At 40.2% G+C, this 27,640-nt stretch overlaps 1 protein-coding gene across 8 annotated transcripts in view; it reads right to left on the reverse strand.

The window, feature by feature from the left end:
- Positions 1–5,200: 5,200 nt before the first annotated feature.
- Sgce (sarcoglycan epsilon) overlaps positions 5,201–27,640 on the reverse strand; it is an 83,474-nt gene continuing 61,034 nt past the window's right edge. For 6 of the 8 annotated variants that reach the window (XM_038319541.1, XM_038319542.1, XM_038319539.1 and 3 more), the window contains 6 exons: positions 24,716–24,878; positions 22,157–22,368; positions 21,209–21,235; positions 20,337–20,525; positions 8,427–8,470; positions 5,201–5,486 (listed from right to left, as the gene is read on the reverse strand). In XM_038319541.1, coding sequence (XP_038175469.1) covers positions 5,470–5,486; positions 8,427–8,470; positions 20,337–20,525; positions 21,209–21,235; positions 22,157–22,368; positions 24,716–24,878 — 652 coding nt within the window. In that variant the 3' untranslated portion in view covers positions 5,201–5,469. The remainder of the gene's footprint in view (positions 5,487–8,426; positions 8,471–20,336; positions 20,526–21,208; positions 21,236–22,156; positions 22,369–24,715; positions 24,879–27,640) is intronic. The other 2 variants (XM_038319538.1, XM_038319536.1) reach the window with 1 other exon arrangement.

Raw genomic sequence — 27,640 nt, forward strand, 5'->3', positions numbered from 1 at the left:
ATAGAACAAACAAGGAGAACAAAAAGGCCTTTAGGAGTGAGGACTCAAAAAGGTGGAAGGACCCAGCCAAACCTATGAAAGTGGCTCGGGAAGACTGTTCCGGGGGTGGGAATGGGAGAGGGATCATTATTTCGCTGATCTCTTCAGCATGACTTAAGGAGAGCCAGCTTTCCTGGGAGTGATCCTTAGGTGACTGACAGGCCCAACTGGGTTCACTTTTTAATGTTTTGGATAGCTTGGACTATTAAGCCTCTACCCAGGCCAGAGATTTCATCCTCTTGACCAGAAATAATTAGTTTTCCTTTAACAGGCCCTTTGCCGGTACTCTGTTATTACCGTTTTGAAAGCGTCCACCAACTGCGTGTATCCTATTCTCTTGGAGAAATAACACTCTTAGGCTGAATAACACCTGGGAAATGTTCACACAGAGAATGGGGTTTTCATGGACTCCCACTGTTTCAATGACTGCCTCAACCATCGCTCGCCATTCACAGCGCAGGTCCTCATCTCTTTTCTAAACTTTAAATTCAAATATCCACTTCCCTGCTGTTCTTAGTTCTCTCAAAAGAACCTTAAATTCAAATGCATAAATCAGAACTCATATTTATTTTCTCGGCCCTGCTTGCTGCCTGGCATCATGTCTCAGAACAGGCCCCTTCCTGTTCCAGAGCACATTTTCCAAAATACAGCTGCTGCCCTTTACTTCCTAAGTAGCCCTTGAATCCTCCACCCCCTCTCATAGTCAAAGCTATTATTTCTCCAATTGTATGTCTAATAGACCTAACCGTTCTAGCCACACCCACTCTGCCCACTGCTCACTACACTACTGCCAGATTACTTGCATAGGAAAACTATGAAAAATAAGACATCACTTTTAAGTCTTAAAATTTTTTCAGGTTTTACTTTTTTGCTTTAAATTCACATACAACTTAGTTCTAGGGACCTCCTGGGTCTGCTCGACACCTCACCAACCCTTACTTGTTCTCCATTCTGGCAGCACTGGGGGCTCCGAGAGAACTCAGTGCTCACTGGTATGCCTTTTGCTGGTAGTATGAACATCTGTATGCTTCAGATCCTTTCTCGCTTCTCCTCAATATGAGGCTCTACAGGCCTTTAGATGTCACCATGATCTCCTTCATGCGAGCAGCTTTTTCCTTGCTGAGCAGTTGAGGCCTCTCTGAGATAAGCATGGTTCAGACTCAGATACTTTCACACACAGTCGTCCTCATGATTGCACTCTGCCTTTTATGTATGTGAGCACTTGATTAGTATCTGTCTTCCCAGCAGAATGTAAACACCATGGGGGTACTAGTGTCTATTTGGCGTCACCACTGTATCCTTTGAACATTGACTGACTCAGATTAAATTATTGGCCATTAAAAAAAATAAGCATCTGGTAAGTGTGTTCCATGGAAACTTTTACATGCACATCCTTCTCAGTTTAGTTTCGTTTTGTTTTTTAAGATATTGTCATTCACCATCTCCACTGGGAGAGTCAAACCTGAAACTTGGGACTTTAACTCATGGACTGTGGATCCGCAGGGTCACACGGCTTCTACTTGCTATAGCTGTACTTACAGGCATTGGTTTAGATGCTACTTTGTAATTATTATCTTAGTCCAACCTCAGACTTAACATGCTTGCCTGGGATTCTCCACTATCATTAGGGCTGACTTGCACATGTCAAAATTTTAATGAACATTCTAACAGAACTGTTTTGTAGTGCCTAGTTTTCTTAATGCATGTGGTACCACTAGCCATTGCTAATAATTCCCTGTTGCTCATGGTCCAATTTCACTAATTACGATGCTTCTGGTGTCCAAAATAGGTGATGGGCTCAGAAACAAAAATAGAAGTTTGGTGGGAAACAGTGATAGGAGGCTCAGTGTTTTCAAGGGTCATGCTCCTCTAGTCAATTTTAGGGAGCTGTTTTATAGACATGGGATTTGTGGAATTGTGGGAAATCTCACAACCACTGACACATCACAAGCCTTCGTGAAAGGCAATTCATCTCTTCTGTTGGTGGCTATACTTGTGAGGACAGAAGACACTTACTGTCTGGGGACAGCTGAACCCTAAATCCAACTTTAATTGAATCTCCACAACTGCAGAACACTACAGTTTTAGGACAGGCCTTATTGTAGCCAACTGAAAAGTTATTTTAAGTTTATATTTTGGAACTCCAAAGACACCATGCAATCATTTCCTCACAAGGACACATAGGAATCTTCAATGTGTGGCAGAATGCCTATTTAAAACACACACACACACACACACACACACACACACACACACACACACTCAAAATAAGCATCACTAGGGTATTAGCAACTAAAAGGAAACCTTTGGACTTCTCTCTAAGTTTTACATCAGAGGGAAGACTGCTTTTCAGGTGGCTTTCTAGGGATTAAGCCTGTCAACAGTGTGTAAGACTTTGGACAATGATCACTGCAAAGATCAGCGTTATCTCCAGCTGAATTTTCCAAATCCCTCCATAATTTTTTACAGATGAGTAATTGTTCTGACTCCCAATGCACAATTCTCTGGTGATTCAACCTTATCCTACTCTTTCTCACTTATTGAGCAGAAGACTTTGATTTCAGCAGCAGGACTAGCAGTTTATGCCAGGCTCTGTGCCACAGCCCCACCCTCTGGAGCCTTGACAGTCATTCTTCCATTGGGATGTAAGCCTAACACAATCTCCAGCTGAACACACTCCCAAGGAACAGCAAGAGGCAATGCTCTGGTTGTTTTAGAAGAGGTCTATCTTTAAGAAATAAAATAGCTCTTCATCTGGACCTTGGGAGCTCAGCCCAGTGCTCCAATGTGGGTCTCTGTCATTTTCTCCATCCAATCCCAGGTGAAGGTTCTATGGTGATATGCAAGATATTCATGAGTATGACAATAGGATCTGGACATTTCTGGCACCCTCTCCTCTGCTGCCCAAGGACCTAGCTGGGGACATCTCCTTGGACACCTGGAAACCCCTCTAGAGCCAAGTCTCTTGCCAATCCTAAAATGGCTCCCTTAATTATCTTCTTCCCTGCTCCCCTACCCACCCTTTCTCCATCTCAACCATCCCATTCCCCTAAACCCTCCCCTATCCTCCCCTCTCTCTCTCCATCTCCCCTCCCGCCCCCACCCCCACCCCCGTGCTCCCAACTTTTGCCCGATGATCTTGTCTACTTCCAATATTCAGGAGGATAAATATATGTTTTTCTTTGCATTCACCTTCTTATTTAGCTTCTCTAGGATCACGAATTATAGGTTCAATGTCATTTGTTTAAGGCTAGAATCCACTTATGAGTGAGTACATACCATATTCATCTTTTTGTGTCTGGGTTATTTCACTCAGTAAAGTGTTTTCTATTTCCATCCATTTGCATGCAAAATTCAAGATGTCATTGTTTTTTACTGCTGAGTAGAACTCTAAAGTGTATATGTACCTTTATCCATTCTTCTATTGAGAGGTACCTAGGTTGTTTCCAGGTTCTGGCACTGGACTGAGCTCCCAAGGTCCAGATGAAGAGCAGAAGGAGGGAGAACATGAGCAAGGAAGTCAGGACTGCGAGGGGTGCGTCCACCCACTGAGAGAGTGGGGCTAATCTAATCGGAGCTCACCAGGACCAGCTGGACTAGGACTGATGGAGCATGTGGTCAAGCCAGATTCTCTGAACGTGCTGACAATGAGGGCTGACTGAGAAATCAATGACAATGGCACTGGGTTTTGATTCTACTGCATGTACTGGCTTTGTGGGAGCCTAATGTGTTTGGATGCACACCTTCCTAGACCTGGATGGAGGGGGGAGGGCCTTGGACTTCCCACAGGGCAGGGCACCCTGATTTCTCTTAGGTCTGGAGATGGAGGGGGGAGTGGGAAGGAAATGGGAGGAGGACAGGAAGTGGAAATTTTTAATAAATAAATAAAAAAGAAATAAAATAGCCTGGTATATTACTGCATCCTTGCAATTCTGGTCCTTGGTAGATGAGGGAAGGGGATTGTGACATCCAGGCCAGCTACACTGGAAGACATTGTATCCAATTAAAAAAAATAAAGCCAACACGTGCCCATATAATATCCTCAGTCCTAGAAGAGCTGAGAACAGAAAGGTGATCCAAAGACCCGCTGGAGTAGTCACTCTGTGTGGCGATAATTCGTCTTAGGCAACAAAGAGGGGGAAATGCTTTGGATTTTGAAATGGTATTTACATATCATTTGTGTGACATCTGACTGGTTACAAGGTAACCCAGAAACTGGCCCAGGATAGGGAAACAAACCATTTTACAGCCAGTCCATCCCTAGGGAAAGCTGTAGCGTCTGAGACTACAGCCATATATTGGTTCTTGGCTCCTGGCTTCTCAGCTAAGTCACCTTAAAAAATAGATCTCCCCAAATCTGAGAGGGTTCTTCCTGACTTGTGTCACATGACCAGTTACTGCATTCGGGGGAGCAAAATATTATGAGTCAGTGGGATCAGATGTTCATTCCCAGATCGTCCCTGGGAGCAAGGTAGAGTCAATGTGGAAGATTTATCATGTAGAAGAGCTTCCCCACATGAGCAGGTATGTTTTTTCCAAAGAAAGTTATGTCTGGTTGTCAGATTAAATAATATATGTCCACTAGATGCTAATCCTATAGACCACAGCAGCTGTCTTAATACCCAAAGATGCAAGATCTGGAAATTAATGGTCCAAAGAAAAAAGGGATTTTTGGAAAATATTACACCTTATCTTTACCAGGACTTAGCTCAGTTACTAAAGTTAAATTTCTAAGTCTTCTGTAAGAATAGATTAACTGAACAGTTCAGTAGCTGATTGACCAACAGTGTTGGAGTCACGAAACAGAACAGAATTAGATGAGGAAAATGCCAAACCTGGAACATGAAATTCCCATAGTGGACATGACAGGGCTAATTTACAGCCTTAGCAACTGTTCTCTCTGTGTGGAGCAGCCCTAGGCTTGCAAACATCCAGTTATAAGGCCAAGTATACACCCCAGGCCACCCCACATACTACTGGCTGTACAGTTCACAGGAGTTGACGCCTTATTTAAATGGGCTGTTCACTTGGAACACAATTTATAAAGTCATAAGAAGCACTTAATAAAAATTCCATTGAATGGTCCTGCTCCTAGCAACTAATAGATTTCTACCACACAGGAAGCAATCAAATACTTTTCTGAAGAAAATTTCGCTGCACATTAGACTTCATTAATATTTATTTTAAAGATCACTTTTTATTGTAACAAATATAAAGTCACTGATGTCTTATAAATTTTCAAAAATGCTTTAAGTACAAAAAAATACATTAGTAAATAAAAGATATGTTGTAGTATTTGGTATATACTTAATACAGTCAACATGCATAACTGATGTCAGAAAAGCTCATGCATTATTGGGAGCGAAAGGAAATGAGACGCAATGCTGTGTTGCTGACTATAAACTCATTGCTTCGGTCAGTTTTCTTTCTTCAGGGATACCATTTACCTGTAATCAAGAGGACAATATGAGCATGAATTATGCAGGATATGGTATATCTAGATTTTGAACATAAGAAATTATTACAAGAAAGTTTCTCTTTTAAAATGAGTACAGTGTTTATATTATATCATTACCAAAATTTGTAGCTAATGTAAAAAATGGTACTTTTTTTATACCCCCACATATGTATCTCTTGTACGTTGCTCCTATTTGGCTCCTTATCACCTTTTTTTTGTACTCTCCTTTTCGTCCTTGGGGTCCTCTTCACACCACTCGCCCCCTTCCTTGCCCCCAGCAGACGTCTACTTTCTTGTTGTATATAGGACACACACACACATACACACCATACATGCATATCTGAAAACCTAGGTTGCAAAGAGGATTTTTCTATCATCTTAATTTAAAATAATTATATTCATTATTTTTTTGTGTTTGGTTTTGAAGGAAGGAAGGAATAAAGTAAGTAAGGAAGGAAGGGATTAATTCTGAATTAGCAACTTTTTCCTGAACCAGGTTGCAATGTTTTATTTTATCAAAAGTTATAGTCTAAAAATTTCTCCCTCAATAAACAAGCAGAATGAGGTTGACTGCGGGGTGTATGACTGTACCTTTTAAAGGTGGCTTTAAAAACACCACATGTTTTGGAAGACCCAGAAAGAACAATGAAGCCTACTGTCTTGGACCCAGTCCAAAAGGTAGCACTATTGTCTGTCCTTCCCTGCCCTATTATCCTAACCGGTGCTCTAGCCCAGCACCTGTGTCACCAGCTAACTCATTTGCTAACCTTCTGATGAAAATTTAACAGAAAGCAACTGGCTGCAGGAAACAAGCTGCAGACCTACTTTCTGTTGGGAAAGTCCACTTAGGGGCTACAAACAAAATGACTCGCTCTCCAGGAGATGACCCGAACGCCTCTCTTCCATACAGAAAAAGCCTGTCACTGCTTCATAATAATCAGGCAGAGATCTGCCCCTCCACACCATGCTCGGATGAGCGGAGTGAGGGAACAGAGCAGCTCAACTGTACTCATGAAAATACACAATTGCCCCAAAGCCATGTATTTGCAGATGGAACAGAATAAGTCGGGAGCCAAAAAAAAAAACCAACATTTTAATGTAAATGAGTAGAATATAGGATATAACTGTCCCTTAGCTCCCTTCCCAGGAGGCCTTGCTCCACTTAGTTTTAAATGTATGAGAGGCTGAAACAACAGTGTCTCATAGTTCTAAAAATGCTAGGGTGGTCTCTCTCCCTGACACTCAGACCCTTTGGAGGCTCACTGAGAAAACAATAACAAGGTGGGACAGTGCCCTCTAGTCAATAACAGGAGCAGAAAAAAAGGAAGAAGGAAACAGGAGGGTGAAAGGACAGGCATAACAAGAAGGATGAAATTCTTTTGACCTCAACAAAAGTGCCTGCCCCCTAAACCTTCTTCGAAAAATAATTTTGAAAATGAAGTTGAGAAGCCTAAAGCCATCCAAGGGGAATCCTTTTCTTATCACGTGGACTCAGCTCTGAGTGCTCCTTCTATCAGGGCAGAGAAAGCACCCCAGTATTGAGGACAGTAAGTACCATGAACTACTGACACCATCCCAACAGCACCTATTCAGATGTCTATGCTCTCCTATGCACATGGATAAAAATCTAGATTTTTACAAGTTTCAACATAGAATTAGGATTTTCCTAGAAAATATCTGACTTCTACTTATTGCCTGCTTCAAATAAGAAAGAGTCAGAAAACAGACATCTCAGGAGAGATAGACCTTGGTGGTGGTTAGAAAGGAAGAGGCTGTATCATTTTTGTTACAGTCATGTTCCTTTCAATTTTTTCCTCTTTAAAAATATAGGCATGGCATTAGTAGAGATAAAGAATTTGAAAACTTTCCTCTTTCCGTGACATGTACTTATAACTAAGCTTGTTTTTTTCATCAGTCTCCTGAATATTTACGGAATAGCACCACCCATCAATATATTGAACAATCTGCTTGACCACATTAGCATTTAATTAAAACAAGCAATCAAAACTGTAGGAACAATTCTGATAAACATCATCTCATAATTAAAATCTGATAAAAAAAACTTTATTATACTTGCCTCAAATCTTTGAAAAGTTGTCAAACGAAAATCTCCTTAAATTCCCGAAAGCAGTAATAAAGAAGATAATTCTGAATGAAAACATCCAACACATTTCTGCATGTGGCTGACATTTTTGAGAGACTCACTTAATGGCTCTCCTACCACAAAGCCACTATTCATACTCAGAATTCCACACTCAACTTACACTCTTAGAACTTCTCTAGCGTTTCCAAAAGAGGAACAAAGGCATTATTGGTTGCCTGGCAATTAGAGCTAGGGATGAATGAAATAATTGGCTGTGGAAATTTTTTAGGGATACTTGAAAGACATAAACTTAAAGAAAGCAAGTTTGGGGGAAACATAGCAGCCTCAGGAAGAACTGTCCACCATCTTATTGTCACTGGCATGTTCTAACGGCCTTTTAAAAGGGCTTTAAAACCAGGCCATTTTTTATTGATCATTTGAAGGCTCAGTGACTAGTCACAATGGCTTCCCTTTGTAATTCAGCTTCCACCTGCTTAGTTATTGAGACAAATCCTGGACCCATCCAAGCTAAAAATCCTTTTATACCAAGGAGAATAGGGAGTATCCCCAATCCCTTTTAGAAAGGGACTTCAACTCAGTCTTTCTAAATTAGACAGGACCTCCATGGATGCTACACTCTGAGTTCATTTATCCTTTGTAACCCTGATGCCAATTTATGCAATAATCTAAGCTACTATTCTGAGGTTCTCAGTCTAATTAGAGAATGATACAACTGTTTTGCCTTCCTTGATGAAGATAAAACTGTCCTCAATTATATAGTACTAAGATTATCTTTTAATATACTAGCTTCATTCATAAACATCACATCAACATTTTTGTACTCACCTGTAGTCTGCTGTTGGGGAATCTGAGTCTGGTGTGGCAAGTTCCTAGAAATGATTAACACAATTAAACAAAAGTGTGTTTTCACACTTGTAAAGAGAGAATAATTCACATTAAGATGGAAACATGCATGGAGAGACAGGACCCAGATGATGTTCTCAGCTCCCCTCTCTGAAGCTTATACATGAAAAACTGAAATCCAAGGAAGACAAACTGCAATCCCTGATAATGTCCATGAAACTCTCACCATACTATACTAACTCCTTCACAACTCTAAGATATAGTGTTTTTTTTCATCTTCTTACATTAGGAAATAGCCTTAGTATTCCAAGATAACACAACTAAACACAGTTTAAACACTGTTGCAAACAGTGATTCCAGCAACTGAATTATTGATCTGTACAATTTCAAACTAGGTCTAGATCATAGGGCGGGTATGTATCTATGCATACATACATGTATATATGCAATGTCTTCATATCATCATCGTCACTGGCATGTTGTAACGTCTTTTAAAGCATATCACCACCTTTGTTCACTATGTCCCAAGTGTGTTCTTGTATCTTCATGCCAAAGAATGCCATTTTCCCACCTGACTAGTGAGAACACATGAGTCACCCTTAACCTTTCTCTTTCCTCCCAAAGTCAATCAGTTGGTATGTCAGGACATTTCTCAGTCTTGGTTAAATCTGCCCCCTTTTTCTATACGTTCATTTCTCCCTTGGAATGTCTGATAGGTCGGATGTATTTCTTTGTTCAAATTCTTCCACCCTTAAAATGTTCAGTGCTGTCACATGTTCTTTCAAGACACAAATTTGCAACAAATACCTCAATACTTCTTTATTTCTATCAGCAAATCAAATTTCTGGTTTCTTTAGTATGCAAGAGGCAGTCAGAAAACTACCTGTGCCTCCACCCCCCACACAAAAAGATAAATAAACTTGCCCCCGACAGAGAGCCCCACCTGTTTGAAAAAAACTCAGTGAGCCTGCAGTTGTCTTTGCAAATTTAATTTTAAGTTTATTCCAGCAGATATATTTTAGAGTGTGTCTGTGTGTGTTTGTGTCCCTACATGTGTGCCACAGCATGGGTGTGGTCAGAGGTCAGTTTCTCCTTATACCACATGGGTCATAAGGATTGAATTCAGGTCATTTATGCTTTGGCAGCAGGTACTTTTAATCACTGAATCATCTCATTAGTTTTTTTTTAAAAGATATATATTGCATAGAGCAGATACATATTACTCATGAGTATAAGATTTATATGACTGTATCAAATATTGAAGTATTATTTTAATTAAAACAATAACACCTTAGGAACCACCTCTTTGGGAGTCTGGGAGATGGCTCAGTAGATTAATCACTTTCTGGACAAGCATAAGGGTCAGAATTCAGATCCCCAGCATCCACATAAATGCCAGGTAGGGTCAGTTTGCCCATACTTCCAACACCAGGGAGACAGAAACAAGGGGTTCCCCCTGGTGAGGAGGGAGGTAATTAGCCTAGGGATCAGCAGATTCTGTTTCAACAGAGAGATTCTGACTCAGTGAACAAGACAGGGAGTTCTCAAGGAAGATTCCTGACGTCAACCTTGAATCCTCACATGCACACATGCATTCTTCATGCACCTGCATATGTGACCATACATAAGCATGCATCACACACAGATACATGCAGAAAATTAAAGTAAATAAGATCTCTTCCACACACTTTCAATCTCTAAGCACTCCTAAATTAAATGATACTTAGGCCATTTAGTTTGCATTAGACATGTGCTGACTGCCATTATATTTCCCTGCATATGCTATTTTGTTGCCCCAAATTGCCGTATTGGTAAGAACCATCCTATTTTGTTAATAGCTCTAGGAGGGAAGAAACATGCAACAATTTCTGGAATGACTGTATGCAGAAGTGAGATACTTACAAAGACTCAAGTAATATGCACATATTTATTAACAATTTAGGTTGCAGGTGGAATAAATCCCAGAGTCAACCCATCCTATGCGGTAAGGATTGTCCAAGCTTTTAGATTCTCTTTAGTAGTGCAATTCCTTTCAGTTCCACACAGAACTGTGATGCACCAAACATAGTCCCAGCACTTAGGAGGCAGAGGCAGGCAGCCTGGGGTCTACAGAGTGAGCTCCAAAACATAAACTTTTTTTTTTTGAGACAGGGCTTTTCTATATCAACCTTGGGCCTGAACACTGAACACACATGTGCACATGCACACACACACACACACACACACACACACACACACACACACAGGTACAACTACATGCACACACCATAAACAATAAATAAGAAAAGCATACATAATGATGGAAGTGAAAACAGCACCTACTAGCTGATTGCTGTTTAAAGCTTCCAATGGTTTTTGTTTGTTTGAGCAGGTTTTTACTTGCTATGTAAATCAGGCTAGCCACCAAGGCAAAGACATCTACCTGCCTCAGCTGAATGCTGGTATTAAAGAAGTATGCCTAGCCTAAATTCATAATCAGTACTAAATGCCTTTAAGTGATTAGACCACTTAAAATATACATTGTTGAGGAAATAACAAAAAAAATCAATTCTCACTCAAAGAAATTATCCGGTTGTTCACCCCCATGATCACATCCACTTCCGCTATTAGGTTTTGGCTATGGTCACATGGCTCCTGTGGTGTAGGGAATACTTCTTTTGGTTTGTTTTCTTTCAGAAGTTCACACAATATATTTATATTGGTTTTGGTCACAAAAGTAAAAAGATTGATTTAGAAACCATGAAGAGATGAGCTGTGCATTTAACAGTGGAAGAGCAGAGACCTTTATTACACAAGTCAAAATGCAATTACATGGGCCCTTGGGCTGAGGGGTGGATGAACTTCATTTCAGATCCTCAGGCATAACTGCATGGGTTTAGTGTGCATTTGAAACTGCCCTACACTCCCTGCATTCTGAACATACTTCCTCATTCTCCATTAGCTCCAGGAGCACCCAGTCTGATACCAAATTAAACCAACACTTTATCAAAATTCACAGAGGAAAGGGGAAGCCCAGAGTATATGTGTTCTGACACTTGGTCAAAGACAGCGATTTCCCAAAGGCTGTAGATGAAGGATATCTTAAATTCAAAAATAGGATTGGGATAAGGCCACTGTAATTCCACACTCTTGTTGGGCCCCACAGCACATTTTGTCAATGGAATATATTGTTTAAAAACTAGAGCCTGTCAATTTGTGCCTGTTATTTCCTGATTTTTTTCTTTAACTATACTGTCAAACTTACAATTAAAATACTCTTGGATGAGTGATGAGAAATTATTTGTTAAAGAACTAAAATGCTTATAAGAAATTTAGAAAAGGTACCTGAGTTTCTCAGGAAATTCGGGATCAACCTACCCCACGACCCAGCAATTCCACTATTGGGAATCTACCCAAGAGATGCCCAATCATACAACAAAAGCATATGCTCATCTATGTTCATAGCAGCATTATTTGTAATAGCCAGATCCTGGAAACAACCTAGATGCCCTTCAGTGGAAGAATGGATGAAGAAACTGTGGAATATATACATGCTAGAATACTACTCAGCGGTAAAAAACAATGACATCTTGAATTTTGCAGGCAAATGGATGGAAATAGAAAACACTATTCTGAGTGAGGTAACCCAGACCCAAAAAGATGAACATGGGATGTACTCACTCATAATCGGTTTCTAGCCATAATTAAAGGACATTGAGCCTATAAATTTGGGATCCTTGAGAAGATAATAAGAAGGTGAACTCCCAAAAAAAGATATAGTAATCCTCCTGGATATTGGGAGTAGACACGATCGCCAGGCAAAATTGGGAACTTGAGGGTTGGGCGAGACTGGGCCAAGGGAAGATGGGGAGAGAAAAATGTGAAGGGGAGAATGGGGGGAGCTCGGAGGAATGGGATGCTCGGGATATAGGAAGGGTGGATATGGGAGCAGGGAAGCATATATCTTAATTTAAGGAGCTACCTGAGGGTTGTCAAGAGACTTGACCCTAGAGGGGTTCCCAGGTTTCCAGGGAGACGCACCCAGTTAGTTCCTTGGGCAGCTGAGGAGAGGGAGCCTGAACCATACTGATGAATTTCTTGCATATCACCATAGAACCTCCACCTGACGATATATGAAGAAAATGACAGAGCCCCACATTGGAGCACCGGACTGAGCTCCCAAGGTCCTGATGAGGAGCAGAAGGAGTGAGAACATGAGAAAGAAAGTCAGGACCGGGAGGGAACCTCCAGCTGGCGACAGATGGGGAAGGTGACTGAGCCCCACATTGGAGCACTGGACTGAGCTCCCAAGGTCCTGATGAGGAGCAGAAGGAGTGAGAACATGAGGGAGAAAGTCAGGAACGTGAGGGGTGCGTTCACTCATGGAGACGGCGGGACAGAACTAAAGGGAGATCACCAACTCCAGTTGGAATGGGACTGATGGATCATGCGACCAAACCCGTCTCTCTGAATGTGGCCAACAGCGGGGGCTGACTGAGAAGCAAAGGACATTGGCGCTGGGCTCTGATTCTTCTGCATGGACGGGCTCTGTGGGAGCCTTCTCAGCTTGGTCGATCACCTCCCTGGACCTGGGGGGAGTTGGGAGGACCTTGGACTTAGCATAGAGTGGGGAACCCTGATGGCTCCTTGGCCTTGAGAGGGAGGGAGGGGAGGTATGGGTGGAGGGAAGGGGGAGAAGGAGGGGCGGGAAGGGGGAGGAGGAGCAGAGGGAGGGGGAGGAGGAGGGAAGGAGATGGAAATTTTTAAATATAAAAAAAATAAACCATGAGAAAGAAAAAAAACAAAAAAAAAAAAAAGAAAAAGAAAAAGAAAAGGTACCTGAGAGAGCCATTTGTACACCTGGATTAGTCTGGGGGTTCAAAGCAACTAACACTGCATCTGACTGGATGATCTACATGGTCCCCCAAGCCTGCAAATACAACTGTAGGTGAGTCATATAAAAAGAGCTCACTTGTGCAAAGAGGTTAAACAACAACAAAAAGCTGAGCTACTTTTGGGCATTCATACCTGTGTGTGAACATGAAGGAAACTGAGAGGCCAACGGTATCATGGTTTAGAGGACGTAGAGCAAATTCTGGTTCACCTGGTCTCTGGGAGGCCCTGTGTGCCACCTAGAGTAAGGGGGGCGCTCAGAAAAGCGCTGCAGCAGGCATACTGAATAATCGGCCTACAACTGACTCTTCTGCACTGTGATGAAGGGAGAGCCTTGGGGGACGTGGGAACATGCCCATCTTTGTAGAAAACAGGCCACTGGCAGCAATTAGGCAGGAGAGTGGGGCCAACTTCAAACAGAGTACCTAAATTCCTTCAAAGAAAGGACCTTTATAAAGCTGTAAGACCTAGAGTAATTAAGTTATTAATGGACTTATGGAAGGGTTATAATATGTAAACTGCAGCAGTATATAGAAAGCTAAGAAAAACTGTAATTCTCTAAATTATTCACATTAATTATTTCCCAATTTTATTGCCATTAATTGCCTGCATCTACATAGAAAATTGTCCGAATTAGCCACTGCACGAGCTTCATCCTTTAAGAAAGCAAAGGTAATAATTTCCAAATTAGTAAATAATTGATTTGGGAAAGAACACAATTATCCGTAGTTTGCACAACTGTTTCAAGGTAATTTCCATTGTTGGCTGTCCTGTAGAGTAATTCTAAGAGTAAGGTGGACGATTATCAACCGATTATGCTGCTACTTGATTGAAGACTCAAAAAACAAAGTTATTTGCATAAAGGCACAGAATCTATGCCAGAATCGAAAGAAAATGACCTTCAGTGTGCAGATGTCTTTTAAAATTATATGGAGCTATTTAGCAACAAGTAGTAATATATTATTTGGGAAATTTTCCTGTTATTTTAGCAAAACTGATAATGTCAAACTTTCATTTTTTTTTCTCCTTGAACATGATGGCTTGAACCTACAACTCTTTTTGCCCAGAAATCAACAAGAAGGGAAGGCCACACAGAATACGGAAACACTATTGTGGTTTAAATGTGAAGACATTTTAGTTAAAATCAACTTTGTTTTGCATATGATACATAAAGGAGGAAGAGGAGGAAGGCGCCTCCATCTGGTTTTTTCAGTTTTCCCCTGTGCTTGTTCGAGTCCAGAAGCAGACTCAGCACAGCTTCAACCTGATGCAGTAGAAACCAAGAGGACCCAAGTCCATCAAGAAGCAACAAGCCCATCACTTTTAGGGTATACTTAAAGAACTAACAAAAAATTTGCAATATCCTTGGCAGCTGATGGTTCCTATCAGCAGGAACACTGCAGTCTTGGCCTACAGAAGCAGTCAGCTCCAACTGACAGTTAACTTTCATTAAAACTTAACTTTTTATATGTAGAATTTTACCTTGAAAACTTGGTTTTCATTATCACTGAAGAAAAGACAAATGGAAAACACTCAGATAAAAGCTAAATTAGTTTACTAGCTTTAATTCTAATTCTCAACTGTGCTCTCATAGTTGTTGATCTGCAAAAGGATCTGAGCAGAGCCTGTCTGAGGGGCACTCAGTTATCCTGGATTAGATGGTAGGTTTAGGAGGATGGATAAGGACAGTGTTTGTACAGTCAGTTAAAAATGTTACAGGAAAGTGTCTAGAGGCATTTCCCCTTGTGTTCCATTACAAAAATGTCCTCTGGGAAGAGGTTTTGCCTAGAAAAGGTCAGGGGCTGTGGAGCTGGTTACAAAGGAATGAGGAAGTAGACCATCTGCCTGGAGTAGCGCAACTCTTCGACACTCAAATCAGTGCGCCTCTAGAAAATTCAGTATTTGGGGTTTCCACTCTGCTTTTAAAGGCATAAAGCCATATATTAACCACAGTTCCTAAGGTATTTTTATTCCTTTATTTACTTTAGTTTTTCAAAGTTTGGCATTTTTTCTCTCATTTGGCCACTGGTTTTAAGTCAGTAAAACTGCTCACTTCCACACGGTATTTCCTTCCTTCGAGCAGCTGAAGAATTAATTTGGTGCAAAGTCCAAATGTTTAACCTAAACTCTATAGATAAATTCCAGTCCTATTTCATACTTGCAAACATGCCCTTCAGGGGGACTTAGAAGAAAAATGCCTTTGAAAACTTCAGGTGGAAGAGTGTATGTATGTGCCATCGACACCCTTCCTGCAATCCCATTAGGATGACCTGAGAGGCTTTGTAGTTCTCAGTCTTATCCCTAAATTCTCTAAGCTGTTAAACGCGAATTTGCAGTCATAGTCCTGCTCATAGGGACGTGTGCTCCTACTCGTCTCCAAACCCAGACTTCGGACTGAGCTCCTCACTGGAACAGCTCCAAGAGGTCTGAGCACCATGGTATGGAGATGGTGTTAGATTGATTGTCTCCAACTTGAGGACATAAAATTCTATGACTCAGAACTCAATCTTCTAGCTATAAAGAGTATCTTCTAGAGTTTTGGATAAGCTTTTAGTTAAACACATTACCTCAATTTCATTTAAGAATTATTTTAAAATGTGATTTCCAGAATGAATTGTATTAAGGAAACTGCCAATGGCAGGGCCATCAATAAAAATGTATACATTGAAAGACACAGACAACAAAAGGGGAAGCAGCACGTGTGACCAGGTGGAGGGTAGGGACAACTCCTCAGAACACTTAGATAGTACTCCTCCACCCTATCGAGGCAATCAGACAGGTCTAAGGAATTTGCCAGTGCAGTGAGCACTAAGGAAACATGGTGACTACTGTGCCCTTAATAAAATGTTGGAAGAGGAAAAGGACATGACTGGAAAACAAGGAAAATCTAAAAAAAAATGTCGGCAGACTAGGTAATAGCAGAGCGTCATTGTTAAGAGCCTCACCTTGGTCCTATGCGTCCCCAGAACCACAGTGTGTTAGTGAAAGAAAGTAACTGAGAGCAACTGCAGGCTCTGTTATCCCTGGACCTCCAAAAGAAACTGTGTGTCAAATGCACCCCTTTGCTGAGCATGTAACATGCCTCCCAATCCTGCTGAGCCTACTGCTCTTCTTCTTTGAATGTCCCTGTGCCTGTGAGCTGGCTCAGTACCTCCGAGGTCAATGATCACACACTATCTCTCCGAAGTAGACAGCAGAACTGGTAAACACTCCACCCTGACCGCATTTATCTTTGTCTACTGTTGGTGTCTTAAAGTTATCGCATACAAATGATCATGTTTATTATTTTTTTAAACTGGATAATTTATGGTGTTAGTCTCGGGCCCTGTGAAGTAGTGTGTCAAAGAAAGATATTTCCATGTAAGTGATAAGCGTAGTAGCATGTAGTTACTCAGCTGTCGGGAGAGCTCCATATTTCTCAAATGTGTTAACTTGTTGAGAAGACCAAATTAATTTCTATGCAGCCTGGAAGGGAAGCTTTGAATGTTCCCAAGTTTTACTTGTAAGCTCACATAAGTGTTTAGCCATCTCACTTTGCCTGACATTTCTGCTACCAAATCTGAGGAGTAAACATGAAATCCTGTAGCTGGGTAAGCCTGGTGCGCTTGGATGCTCGAGGCTGACATGCCGGCCCTTTCACAAGAGGCTGAAGAGTGAACACAAAGCAGCAGCATCCAGGCACACAGCTGGCCATGAGGACCGTAGCCTGCTCAAATAATTACCGCATTTTCACCTTGAAAATTCAGCTCCATCCAAATGACCAAAATATTTGTGTCTACTTGATGATAAAATAAAGCTTTTTAAAAAAAATAATGATTTTCAGTTTAGAGCATAAAAGTTGAATTTTGCAATAAAAAAGTGTTGATGAATCTAACACAATAAATTCCCTTTTATCAGGCATAGTTAGAAAATGAGGTTAATCACATATTCTGGCTTATAGGGAGTTACCATAGAGACTGTGCACATATTATCTATTTCCAAGAATAAAAGAAAGATAATATACACTCAACACTGAAACGGCACCGAATGTAATTTAATTTTCCTCTGATGAGTCAGGCACACTTGATGATCCCACAGTGCCTCAGAACAATCACTGTGAACAGCATCAATTATCTATGGACCCCATTTCTATAGAAGTGTTAGTTAATGGAGCTTTTCCATTAGCAGGAATAGGAATAATACAAAGGTTTTCTGGACTTCAAAACACATATACGTTGAAATTGTTGCAAGTTCAGTGTAATAACCTATTGTGTTTGCAAAGAGCTGGTCAGAATAATGGTGGATCTTAGTGGATTCTGAGAAGGCCTGCGAGACACAGGGACTTAGAAACCAGACAGAAGGTTTTATATATACTGATAGATAAAGAAATATCTATCAGTAGCAACAGTATAGAATCCTGTTTTGGCACAAGAAAAATAAATATTTTTCAAGGAAATATTTGCTAGTCTCAACATATATAACTGGAAAGGGTATCTTTAAAAGTGTCAGCAGCCTTCCCCTTCTCACTGAGACTTCACTCACTGAGCCTAACTGCATTACACATAGCCACGTTCTTAAATACACCACAGTATGTAACCACCGCTGCACTCTAAAGTTTGAGAGCATCGTGATGTCATCAACAGAAATACTTCCAGTCCCGTGTTCTCTGCAGAGTTAGCAACTCAGAATGTTCTCCACAGATTCAAGAAAAATCCAGTGAGACAGCTCAACCCATAAAGGTACATGCTACAAAGGTTGGATCCCTAGGACCCACATGGTGGAAAGAGAGAATCAACGCCTACAAGTTGTCCCTAACCACCCCATATGCCATGCAGTCCTCCCCAAAATAATAAGTGGGGAAAAAGTAAAACAAACAAAAGTCTGGTTTTCAAGCATACGTAGCTTCATGTTTTGAATACTGTGAACACTTCTTTGGCCCTCTACACAATGTAAGAGACAGTACTTAAATATCAAGTATGATTTTGAGAATAAAGATTATTCTCAATTTTCATATAAAAATTGGATAATGGATAAGCTGAGAATTATTACAATATTCTTAAAACTACTGATTTTTCTATCAGTCCCTAATTTGAGTGAGGTCTTAGATTAGCCTATAACAATAGACCACTAACTTTTATAAAGAAAACATAAATGCAATAAGTCTCTACATTAAAATTAAATATTGTGAAATTTGCATATATCACTACCATAATAATTATTTCCAAAATTATGAATTCAAATGAATGCAAAATTTGACCACAATTGAAAGGCTTAAATTAGTCATTCACACACACAGCCTGAGCTTATACAACCATCTCTAAGTGGATGATGTTAGACATTTAAGAAAATATTTATAATTATGTTAGATTTTCAGGGTGTTTGGGTAAATGCGTGGAGCCGTGCTGTTTACACTGTTCTACATGATTATTGTTTGAACTGATTTAGCACATACATTTTACATAATGATAAATAAGCACTCTCAATGGAAAAAATGTTTGTGTTCAGCATGGTTCTCAGGTAAAGTTTTAAACAGGTTTTACTTCTCTCTCTCTCTCTCTCTCTCTCTCTCTCTCTCTCTCTCTCTCTGTGTGTGTGTGTGTGTGTGTGTGTGTGTGTGTGTGTGTGTGTGTGTGCTTCCTTGTGCGTGTGAAGGGGTAAGGGTCAGAAAGACTGAGAGATTTTTCTGTGTCTCCATACCATTCACTTTGAAAATTAGGAACATGAACAAAAATACAGTTGTGGCTTCTAGCTCTTGGGCAACTCAATTTAACCAATTCTATTATAAGGTAAAAAAGAACTACATACTAAAGGAATGAATGACAGATTCATCTACCACTTCATATATCAAAGTCTAGTTTCTAAGTGTGTAAACTTCCTCCCCTTCCTTCCCAGCATCTAACCTTCACAGTGCCCCTCCTGGCTTTCCAACCACTAGCTCTGAAGCGTGAGGGGTTTGCTATAACTAAATGTATGTTCATCTGGACACGTAGGCACATGCCTGTACCTCCAGCATTTATGAAGCTACAGAAAAGCCAGAAGTTCAAGGCCAGCTTGGTTACATGGAACTCTACCTTAAGAAAGCAAACCAAATTAAAATAATTGTATTTCCAAAGTTCAAATCAGAGTTGCTTGTTTTGATGTACAAACATACACACACACACACACACACACACACACACACATTTTTGGTGTTGTTATTTGTTTTTTGAAGACAGGGTTTCTCTGCATCTTTGAAGCCTGGAACTAGCTCTTGTATATAGTAGGGGGCCACTTGTCTGTTCCCAGCTGCTTAGACCCAAAACAACCACACAGAAACTGTATTAAATCACTGCTTGGCCTATTAGCTCTAGCTTCTTATTGGCTAGCTCTAACATATTAATTTAACCCATTTCCATTATTTTATATTTTACCATGAGAATCATGGCCTACCAGCAAGGTTCTAGCATTTTCCCCCTCTGGTCTCCATAGCAGCTCCCTCACTCAGCCTTCTGTCTCCCAGCATTCAGTTTAGTTTTCCCCACCTAGCTCTACTCTGCCCTATCACAGGCCAAGACAGACTCTTTATTCATTAACCAATAAAAGCAACACATATACAGAAGAGACTCTGCCTCCCTAGTGCTGGGATTAAATGCATGTGTTAACACTGCCTGGCCCACAAATTTTTTATACAGAAAAAATAGTTTAGATTATAGTTCTGTGAAAGTTAAAAGAAAAATCAAACCCATCACCTCTTAGAAACAATGTGATTGTCATGCTTTAGTCTATGCCTATCTGTTTACAATGAGTTCATCTTAGGAAAACCATGTAGATTATTATCAGTGTCAATTTCTCACATATTAATTTTGATGCATTTTTATTACTAAAGAAAAACATCTAGAAAATGATTCTCTCACATTTATGTCAGACCAAGTCGTGATATTATGCTATGGTGTACTCCAATAATAAATGAACAAAACCGGTAACAGCTAAATGGAATAGTTTTGACAGATATTAGTAAAATACCCACGCATTCTGGCATTGTGCCTCCACATGGATACTTACTGCTGTGTCTGCATCAAGGGCATGTTGGTGCTGTCGTAGTTGTCTGTGTGCAGGGGAGGTAGGATTTCCCCAGTCACGGGGTGAAACACGGGGAGTGTAGACAGGGGCCATGCAATCTCTCTGTTTTTGGACATGTCTCGAAGCTCCTTGGTAGATTTCTGAATAGAACTGTGATGGACAAGTTGGATACTACATAAAAGGAGAGATAAAAAAACCACATATTTAAAATTATATACTAGCCTAATAAGTATCAATTTGAAAAAAGACACTTTCTTTAAAAAAAATTAGACATTGTATTGGGGTGTTCTACAAACTAGCTCAGAGAAACATACATCTAATATACCTTTATTTAAGTCTCCAGCTAAACTCAGCTCTGAAGGACTATGTTAACATTGCAGTCCGAGTCACAAACTAGTTACCTATTTATTTCTATGATTAAGATAAGACTAGGATAGCTTTTTATATTATTGCTTCTGGTGGGGGCATTTATAAATACTCCCAGGAGTTTCATTTTATGGAAGGTTATTACTACAGATTCAAGAAAGCATGTACGAAAGGCCTTGCCATCTGTCCTTTGGTTTATAGAAGTGCAGGTTGGGAAATCACATAATATAAATGACATGTTAATATTCTGAATCTGAAATAATTTAGGTTTAATTTTTATCTAGGTTACCTTAGGTTTTGAGCCCTTTTTAATTTTAGTGTCTACCCATCCTAAACCTCTATTTAGAAAGCAGCTTTCAAGTTGGTGACGTCAACTAGGAACAATGGTGAATGGGAAGAAAGCATGAGACACATGTACGGAGCATGGTGGGAAACTGAGAAGTGACAGGAACAATGGCAAAGAAAACAACAGGAAAGAAGACACTTACTCTGGGGTTTGCATGTTTCTCTTTTCCCTAGAAACAAAACAAAATTTATGAATTAAATAATAGCATTGATATTTGGAACATTAAGACTATATGCTCATGGGACCTTGTGTGATGGGGAAGTGCTGATGTTGTGACTCAAAGGCAGCCGGCAGCATTCGCCACCAGGTTCACAACATCACCAGGATGAGTACACACACAGCGATGGAGTACTGATGAGAAACACACAGAAAATGAAAAAAATGCAGATTAAGAATCGAGCTCTTGATTGAAATAAACTCTATGACATAATGAAATCAGCTACATGAAGAATGGAGAATTTGTTACTTGCTGCTTTATGAGTTTTTGAGCCTTTGCTTTGTTACCCTGACTTCCAAGCAATCTCGGGAGATTATCTTAATTGACATAGATGTCCTGAAAGTACTAACTATTCATGAAGGGAAGACTCATTACTCAAATGATACCTTATTTTCATTAATTTACTCCTGGGTTATTTTTTTAATATATTTTACACATTGAGACTGTGTCACCCTGTGTGACAGCAGAATGACTCCAAGAAGAATTCTGACCATCACTTTTCATCACGCTGACTAAGACAATTTATTTATTTAAATGCAATTACCATGTCAATAGACTTCTGTCTCTGCTCACACAAGATGGCTTGCACAACCACAGTGTCTAGCCTCAATTATTCTTGGTACTGTTTTTCTATCATGAATTTATATCTAGCCTTAATCATTTCTGAATAATTTTGGCCCCTAATTTGGTTTGCTAGACTCACAACTACATTAATTCATTTTAAAGGAATAAAGTACTGCTGTTTGACTTGAATCAAATTTCAATTCATTTACAGTGTGCTTTATGAACTAGACACAGCTTGGCTTTGGATGGACTCGTCTCTGTGGTGCTAGCAGGCTTGCCCGCTCTTAGGTCTTTATTGAAAGTACTCACACTCCTTCCCGGCGGCAGCACATGATGTAGGCAAGGATCAGGAAAAGTACCAGTGCTACTGCCGAGGGCACAGCCAGGGTGACCAGGAAATCCGTGTAGTAGTCCCTGCTTTTCAAAGACTCAGAGGGGGGCTTGTACTCCCCACCATCAGGCAAGATCCCCTCACCACGAACCACTTCATGATAGGTGGACACTTGCTTTGTTTTATCAACCTGATATAAAAGAAGACAATTACACATCAAATTAGTAGCTACAAACATGAGATTTTAAGATCTAAACACAACAAAAACAGTCTTTGACAAGTTACCTTCAAAGGCCAATTAGTTTTCCAATTACTTTGTTATTCTGATTTATTTATTGTTCTTTATTGGAGCTAGGGAAAGCATGTATCTAAGTAATAAAGACTTTATAGAAGTCTATTTGCAAGATAAACACATATATGCATGTATGCACGATATGTGTATCCATGTATTTGCTTGTTTGTTGCAAAGCTGAAGTCTTTTTAAGACTAAATCCCTTGTGGCCAGCTCCTGGTGCAAATGTTAACAAACTGGCTGATAAACCAGGACACAGAGCTGGCATGTAAGGCGACTGGAAAAGGAAAAGGAAAGGCAATTTCCGATGCGCTATTCAATCTTTCTTCTATTGGGCTGACATTAATTTTAGAAAAAGGAGCAAAAGACAGACACCCCCCCCCCCCACCGCCGCCGTGGTGCAGCACACTGCGCCTGACTCCAGGACCACAGTGCGCACCCTGCACCAAGCTCAGACATCTCCTATTTACTCATCTGCTTCCTTGTGCTACATTTCATTCTACTGAGGGTTTCCTGCAAGGCATTAAAAAGGTAGCCATGTGAAATTTGTTTCATTTTGTGATTTAAAAAACTGCTGGGAGAATTACATTGGCCGTATTGAGCATCCTCTGCAGGAACACCCTTGTTCACCATACCACTCCTGCAGAGGGATCAGCGCACTGCCTCCTCCCACCAACTTCTAACTCAGTTTCCTGGGGTTTTAGTCTTAGTAGTAGGAAGCTGGTTATCTAATATAACCTTATTTACGTCCTACTTTTATCATTTAAAAATTATGTTTGTTATAAGACTGTGTTACTTATCTTTATCTTATTTTAGTTTTAGGCAGCTCCAGCCTGAATGGGCTGGCCTCAAACTCACAGAGTTCTGGGGTTCTAAGCAAGGGCCATCACATCTCTTTCATCTAAGACTCCTTAAATAGTAAGAAATATTTAAGAAATATTTTTGTGAAATGATGTAGCATATAAATAAATAAATATACATGTAAAATTAAAATGAAAATCCCCAAACTCTTCCATTATAAAAAGCCTTGCCCTCAAAACTTTCAAAACAGAAACAATTTTTAACTTTTGGAAGCTAGACAGTGTTGCTAAACATAAATTCACGTAACATCATAGCCACGAACAGAATGCCGCTGGCAGGCCTGCTGGCTCCTGGTTGTAAGTCATGGTACCAGCTGCCCCTGCACAGTCTTAGGTGATTAGGACCGTGACTGAAATATTTACCTAAAATTGTACATAAACCAGTTTTTTAAAAGTAATTTTATGTGATTTAAGAAGGCAAAGAAGGGTATAATTTTTCTAGATTCAAAATACAGGAGAAAAAGCATACAGGGCACAAAGCCACAAGGAATGCTGAGCGCTGCAGTGTGAGTAATGTGCTCCCTGGCCAGCACTGGGGCCAGGAAAGTCACCTGCAGTTGCCTCTCTAAGACAAGAAGTGACAGTTGTGTTTATGTGTTCAGACATCAGGTTTAAACTTAGATCGAAATCATTCACCACCAATCAAAAAGTTGACAGAAGTTGAATCTAAAGGTCACTAAAGAATTAAAGGTCATAAAAAATTTAAGAATCTAAATAAGCTCAAAATACCATATAAAAAGACAAAAACGACATACACTATAATAAACAGGAATATTTTTATTTTTAGCTTTCAAACTCAAAACATGTTTGCAATTATAGGACAAATTTAGTCAATAAAAAAATTTAAGGTAGTTAAAAAAACTTGGAATGTTGATACATTTATTTAAGGCTGTGGGGAAAAATACGCTCTTCCCTTAGAATTGTCGCTTGTCTACTGAGCACTGTCGTGTGAGTCCACAGCACGATGCAGCTCTATCTGCACTGTTTCATTGTGCACTCTTATTTCCCTCCGACTTGGGCCGGCAGCAGCACATTTAAGGGGACCTTCTGCTCACACCACACTGGCTCCCTGGTGTTTGCTGAGTTAACAGCCTCCTCCTTCATGTCTAAGAGCTTCAGCAGAACCACCCGCCAGATAATCCAGCCTCAGCAACTAAACAAGGTTAGAGTACAAAGGTGGCAAGACTCTTTCTTAAGTGGCTGTACCATCATCAAATTTACCAAATCCTGAAAAACAAGGAAGCCCACACAGGTGACAAAGAGAACCTAGGACTTATTTCCGCCAGCACTGCAGGTTCTAGTCAGACATTATGCTCACAGACCTCACTATTGAGTACATTCGCAAAAGCAAAATCTTTTTTAGGAAAAAGAAAAAAACAACTCACCAGTGAAATTTTGCACCAGTCAATGTAAAACTGAGTTCGAAACTTCTTATCACATGTTATCACAGGCTCCATTTCTTGACTGCATCTCAACTGGTTCTGTGGATTTTCAACTTCTCGTAAACAAGAAGAAAATGCAACATCGGCACCAACCATGACATAAACACTGCAAAAGTACGAAACTCTCAAGTTATCCCTTAAGACAATTAAAAATACTGAGAAAATAAAACATTTTACCCCTGAAAACAGGTCTTATCCTTCTGAATTGAGGGATTAACTAGAATCATCTCTGAGGTGGGATTCTAGGCGTTCAAAGCAACACTTCATGTAGGGCCTCCTCCTGCTGCCCTTTCCTTTATCCAACCAATATTTACTGAGTGCTTAGGTGGACCCAGTACTCTTTCCATTCGATGTGAATGCCTAAAAGTTATATTTCATCCTTTTTATAGCATTCAAACCTGCTACGTGCTATATGCCCTGGTTATTATATTTGGTAAACTACTTACACTAAGATTCTTCTTCAGATAAATTTGTTAAGAAAAAAACCCTATCGCTAAAATAATAGTTGTGAGTAATGGCTCTTCATTTGATTTGATCCTAATGCAATTGTGACATCACACACTGGAACAGCAAAACTCTCTTCCGACTTCATTTTTCTTTCTTTCTTTTTTTTTTTTTTTTTTTTTTTGGTGAATTAGTAAGTTTTATTGGGGTTACTTACAGGAGCAGAAAACCACATCACCAAAGCCCATCCACCAAAGCATGACAGCGTACAAAGCTGGGAACCTGGAGCACACTGCACCCGGATGCCTCAGTTGGCCTAAGCCCCTTCCAGGCAGTGGGTCTGGTCTCAGAGTCTTTTCATGCTTGACTCGTATGTGAGTTGTCTTTGCAGCTCAGCTTCTGTTCATCTGAGGGAGCTGCTCAGAGACCCTCGGCTTTTGCTGTTTACTGTGTCAGGAGTCTGGTGAATGTCGTCACCTTCAGTGACTTCCTGAAGCTGTTTTGAGTTGTCCACCTTTCCGCTTAAGGAACTTCGCTGCGGGATAGAATGTTTCCATCTTGGAGGAAGATGTTATACAGCCGTACCGTATCATCACCATGGCGATATTGTCTTCTCCTGTCAACGACTGAAGCAACTCTAATGGGTTTCCTACTGTGGAGTGGTGTTCAGACTCCTGAGACAAGCTGTGCCTCATCAAGAGGCATTGTCTTTTTAACACATCTCTGAGTTCAGTTTGCTTGTGGTTATTATGTATTTAGTACCTTTTCTATCCACAAGGGACCTTGAACTTGATTTTCCCTTCTGATCTCTAGTATCCTTCTTATGTTTTTATTTATTTTTTTTCTCATTTTTTTATTAAAGATTTCCATCTCCTCCCCTCCTCCTCCCCCTTCCCTCCCCTCCCTTCCACCCATACCCCCACTCCACCCCTCTCCAAAGACAAAGAGCCATCAGGATTCCCTTCACTATGTTAAGTCCAAGGTCCTCCCAGCTCCCCCTAAGTCCAGGAAGGTGAGCAACCAAACTGACAAGGCTCACAGTGAGCCCGTCCATGCTGTAGAGTTCATGTAAAGGAAAACCTATCATACCGACTTCATTTTTCAACCGTACATTTCTGTCTGTGTTTGCCCCTCTGCTTTTGGCTTCACCTCAGATCTCCTACTCTGCAGCTAAGAAGTTAATATAAGAGTTCGAGGCCAGCCTGGTCTACAAGAGCTAGTTCCAGGACAGACTCTAGAAACTACAGGGAAACCCTGTCTCGAAAAACAAAAAACAAAACAAAACAAAACAAAAAAAGAAGTTAATATAAGGGAAAATTATTGTTTGGTCACACGAATAAGTCAAAACATGTTTTCTTGAAGAGTACCCTTAGAATCATGAAGAAAGAATTCCACTGAATTGAGAAACAGGATTTCACAATCAAATGGAGACAGCGCCTGCTGTGACAGGGACAATCTCACAGAATCTTGACAAGATCAGAATCTTATCAACTTTCCAAGGAAAAAGAGAAAACAGAAAAATTCTCTAAATAACTATAAAATAACTACAACTTCTTTTCTTAAAAGATAAGGAATAGCTATTTCTAAAAGGTGATAAGCCTACCCAGATCCAGTTTTCTTTGAAAAAAAAAAAAAAAGACAGACCCCAAAACTCATGAAAGTTCAAGAAAACCAAAAGGTCACAAAAGAAAATTTTGAGTAAACAAAACAAATTTGGAAGAGGAACAGTGAAGGTTTGCAAATGTGCATCAAGTCATAACATAAAGATACAATGTGCCCTCCATAGGGGATTTTGTCAATTGCTGGCACAGAAAGTCTGACAGAAGATGAATAATATTTACAATAAAAGTCGTAGAACAATTAGGTATCCACTTGAAAATAAAGAAAACTTTAAATCCCACCATTATCTCATGCCATAAAAACCATTACCCACAACTGATCAAAGAAGAATTCTGGTTTTGGATTTAGCACAGAAAAAGACTGGCAATCCCCACCATATTTTAACATAAAAAAATGAACAAACTGAACAAAATAACAATTCTTAAAGCCAGAAGACAAATAAGACCATAGAGAAAACTGATGCTCTGGGACTTGGAGAGACCAACAGATGAATACAGAGAATTACAACTTCCTGGAAAAGAAGTTTGCAACCCCCAGCCTCTGAGAAGCCTGCCTGTGAGGTGGTGGAAAAGGAAACCTTAGCTGCAATTACAGAGTTGCTGGAGAGTCACTGTAGGCAAACCCCATAGCTACAAACTCAGAGCAGTATGGTCCCTAGCAGGCCTGCCTCCACTTCTTCAGGAAATACAATGTGTTTGTGCTATTGGCAGAAAAGAGGGAAAGGAACGATTCCATTCTTTAAAAGGCCTGCCTTCAGGAGAAACCATGTGGATCCTCAAATTCTGGGATTAGGGAAGAGTCTAG

This window comes from Arvicola amphibius, chromosome 2 (genome assembly GCF_903992535.2).
Source record: "Arvicola amphibius chromosome 2, mArvAmp1.2, whole genome shotgun sequence".
NCBI lineage: Eukaryota > Metazoa > Chordata > Mammalia > Rodentia > Cricetidae > Arvicola > Arvicola amphibius.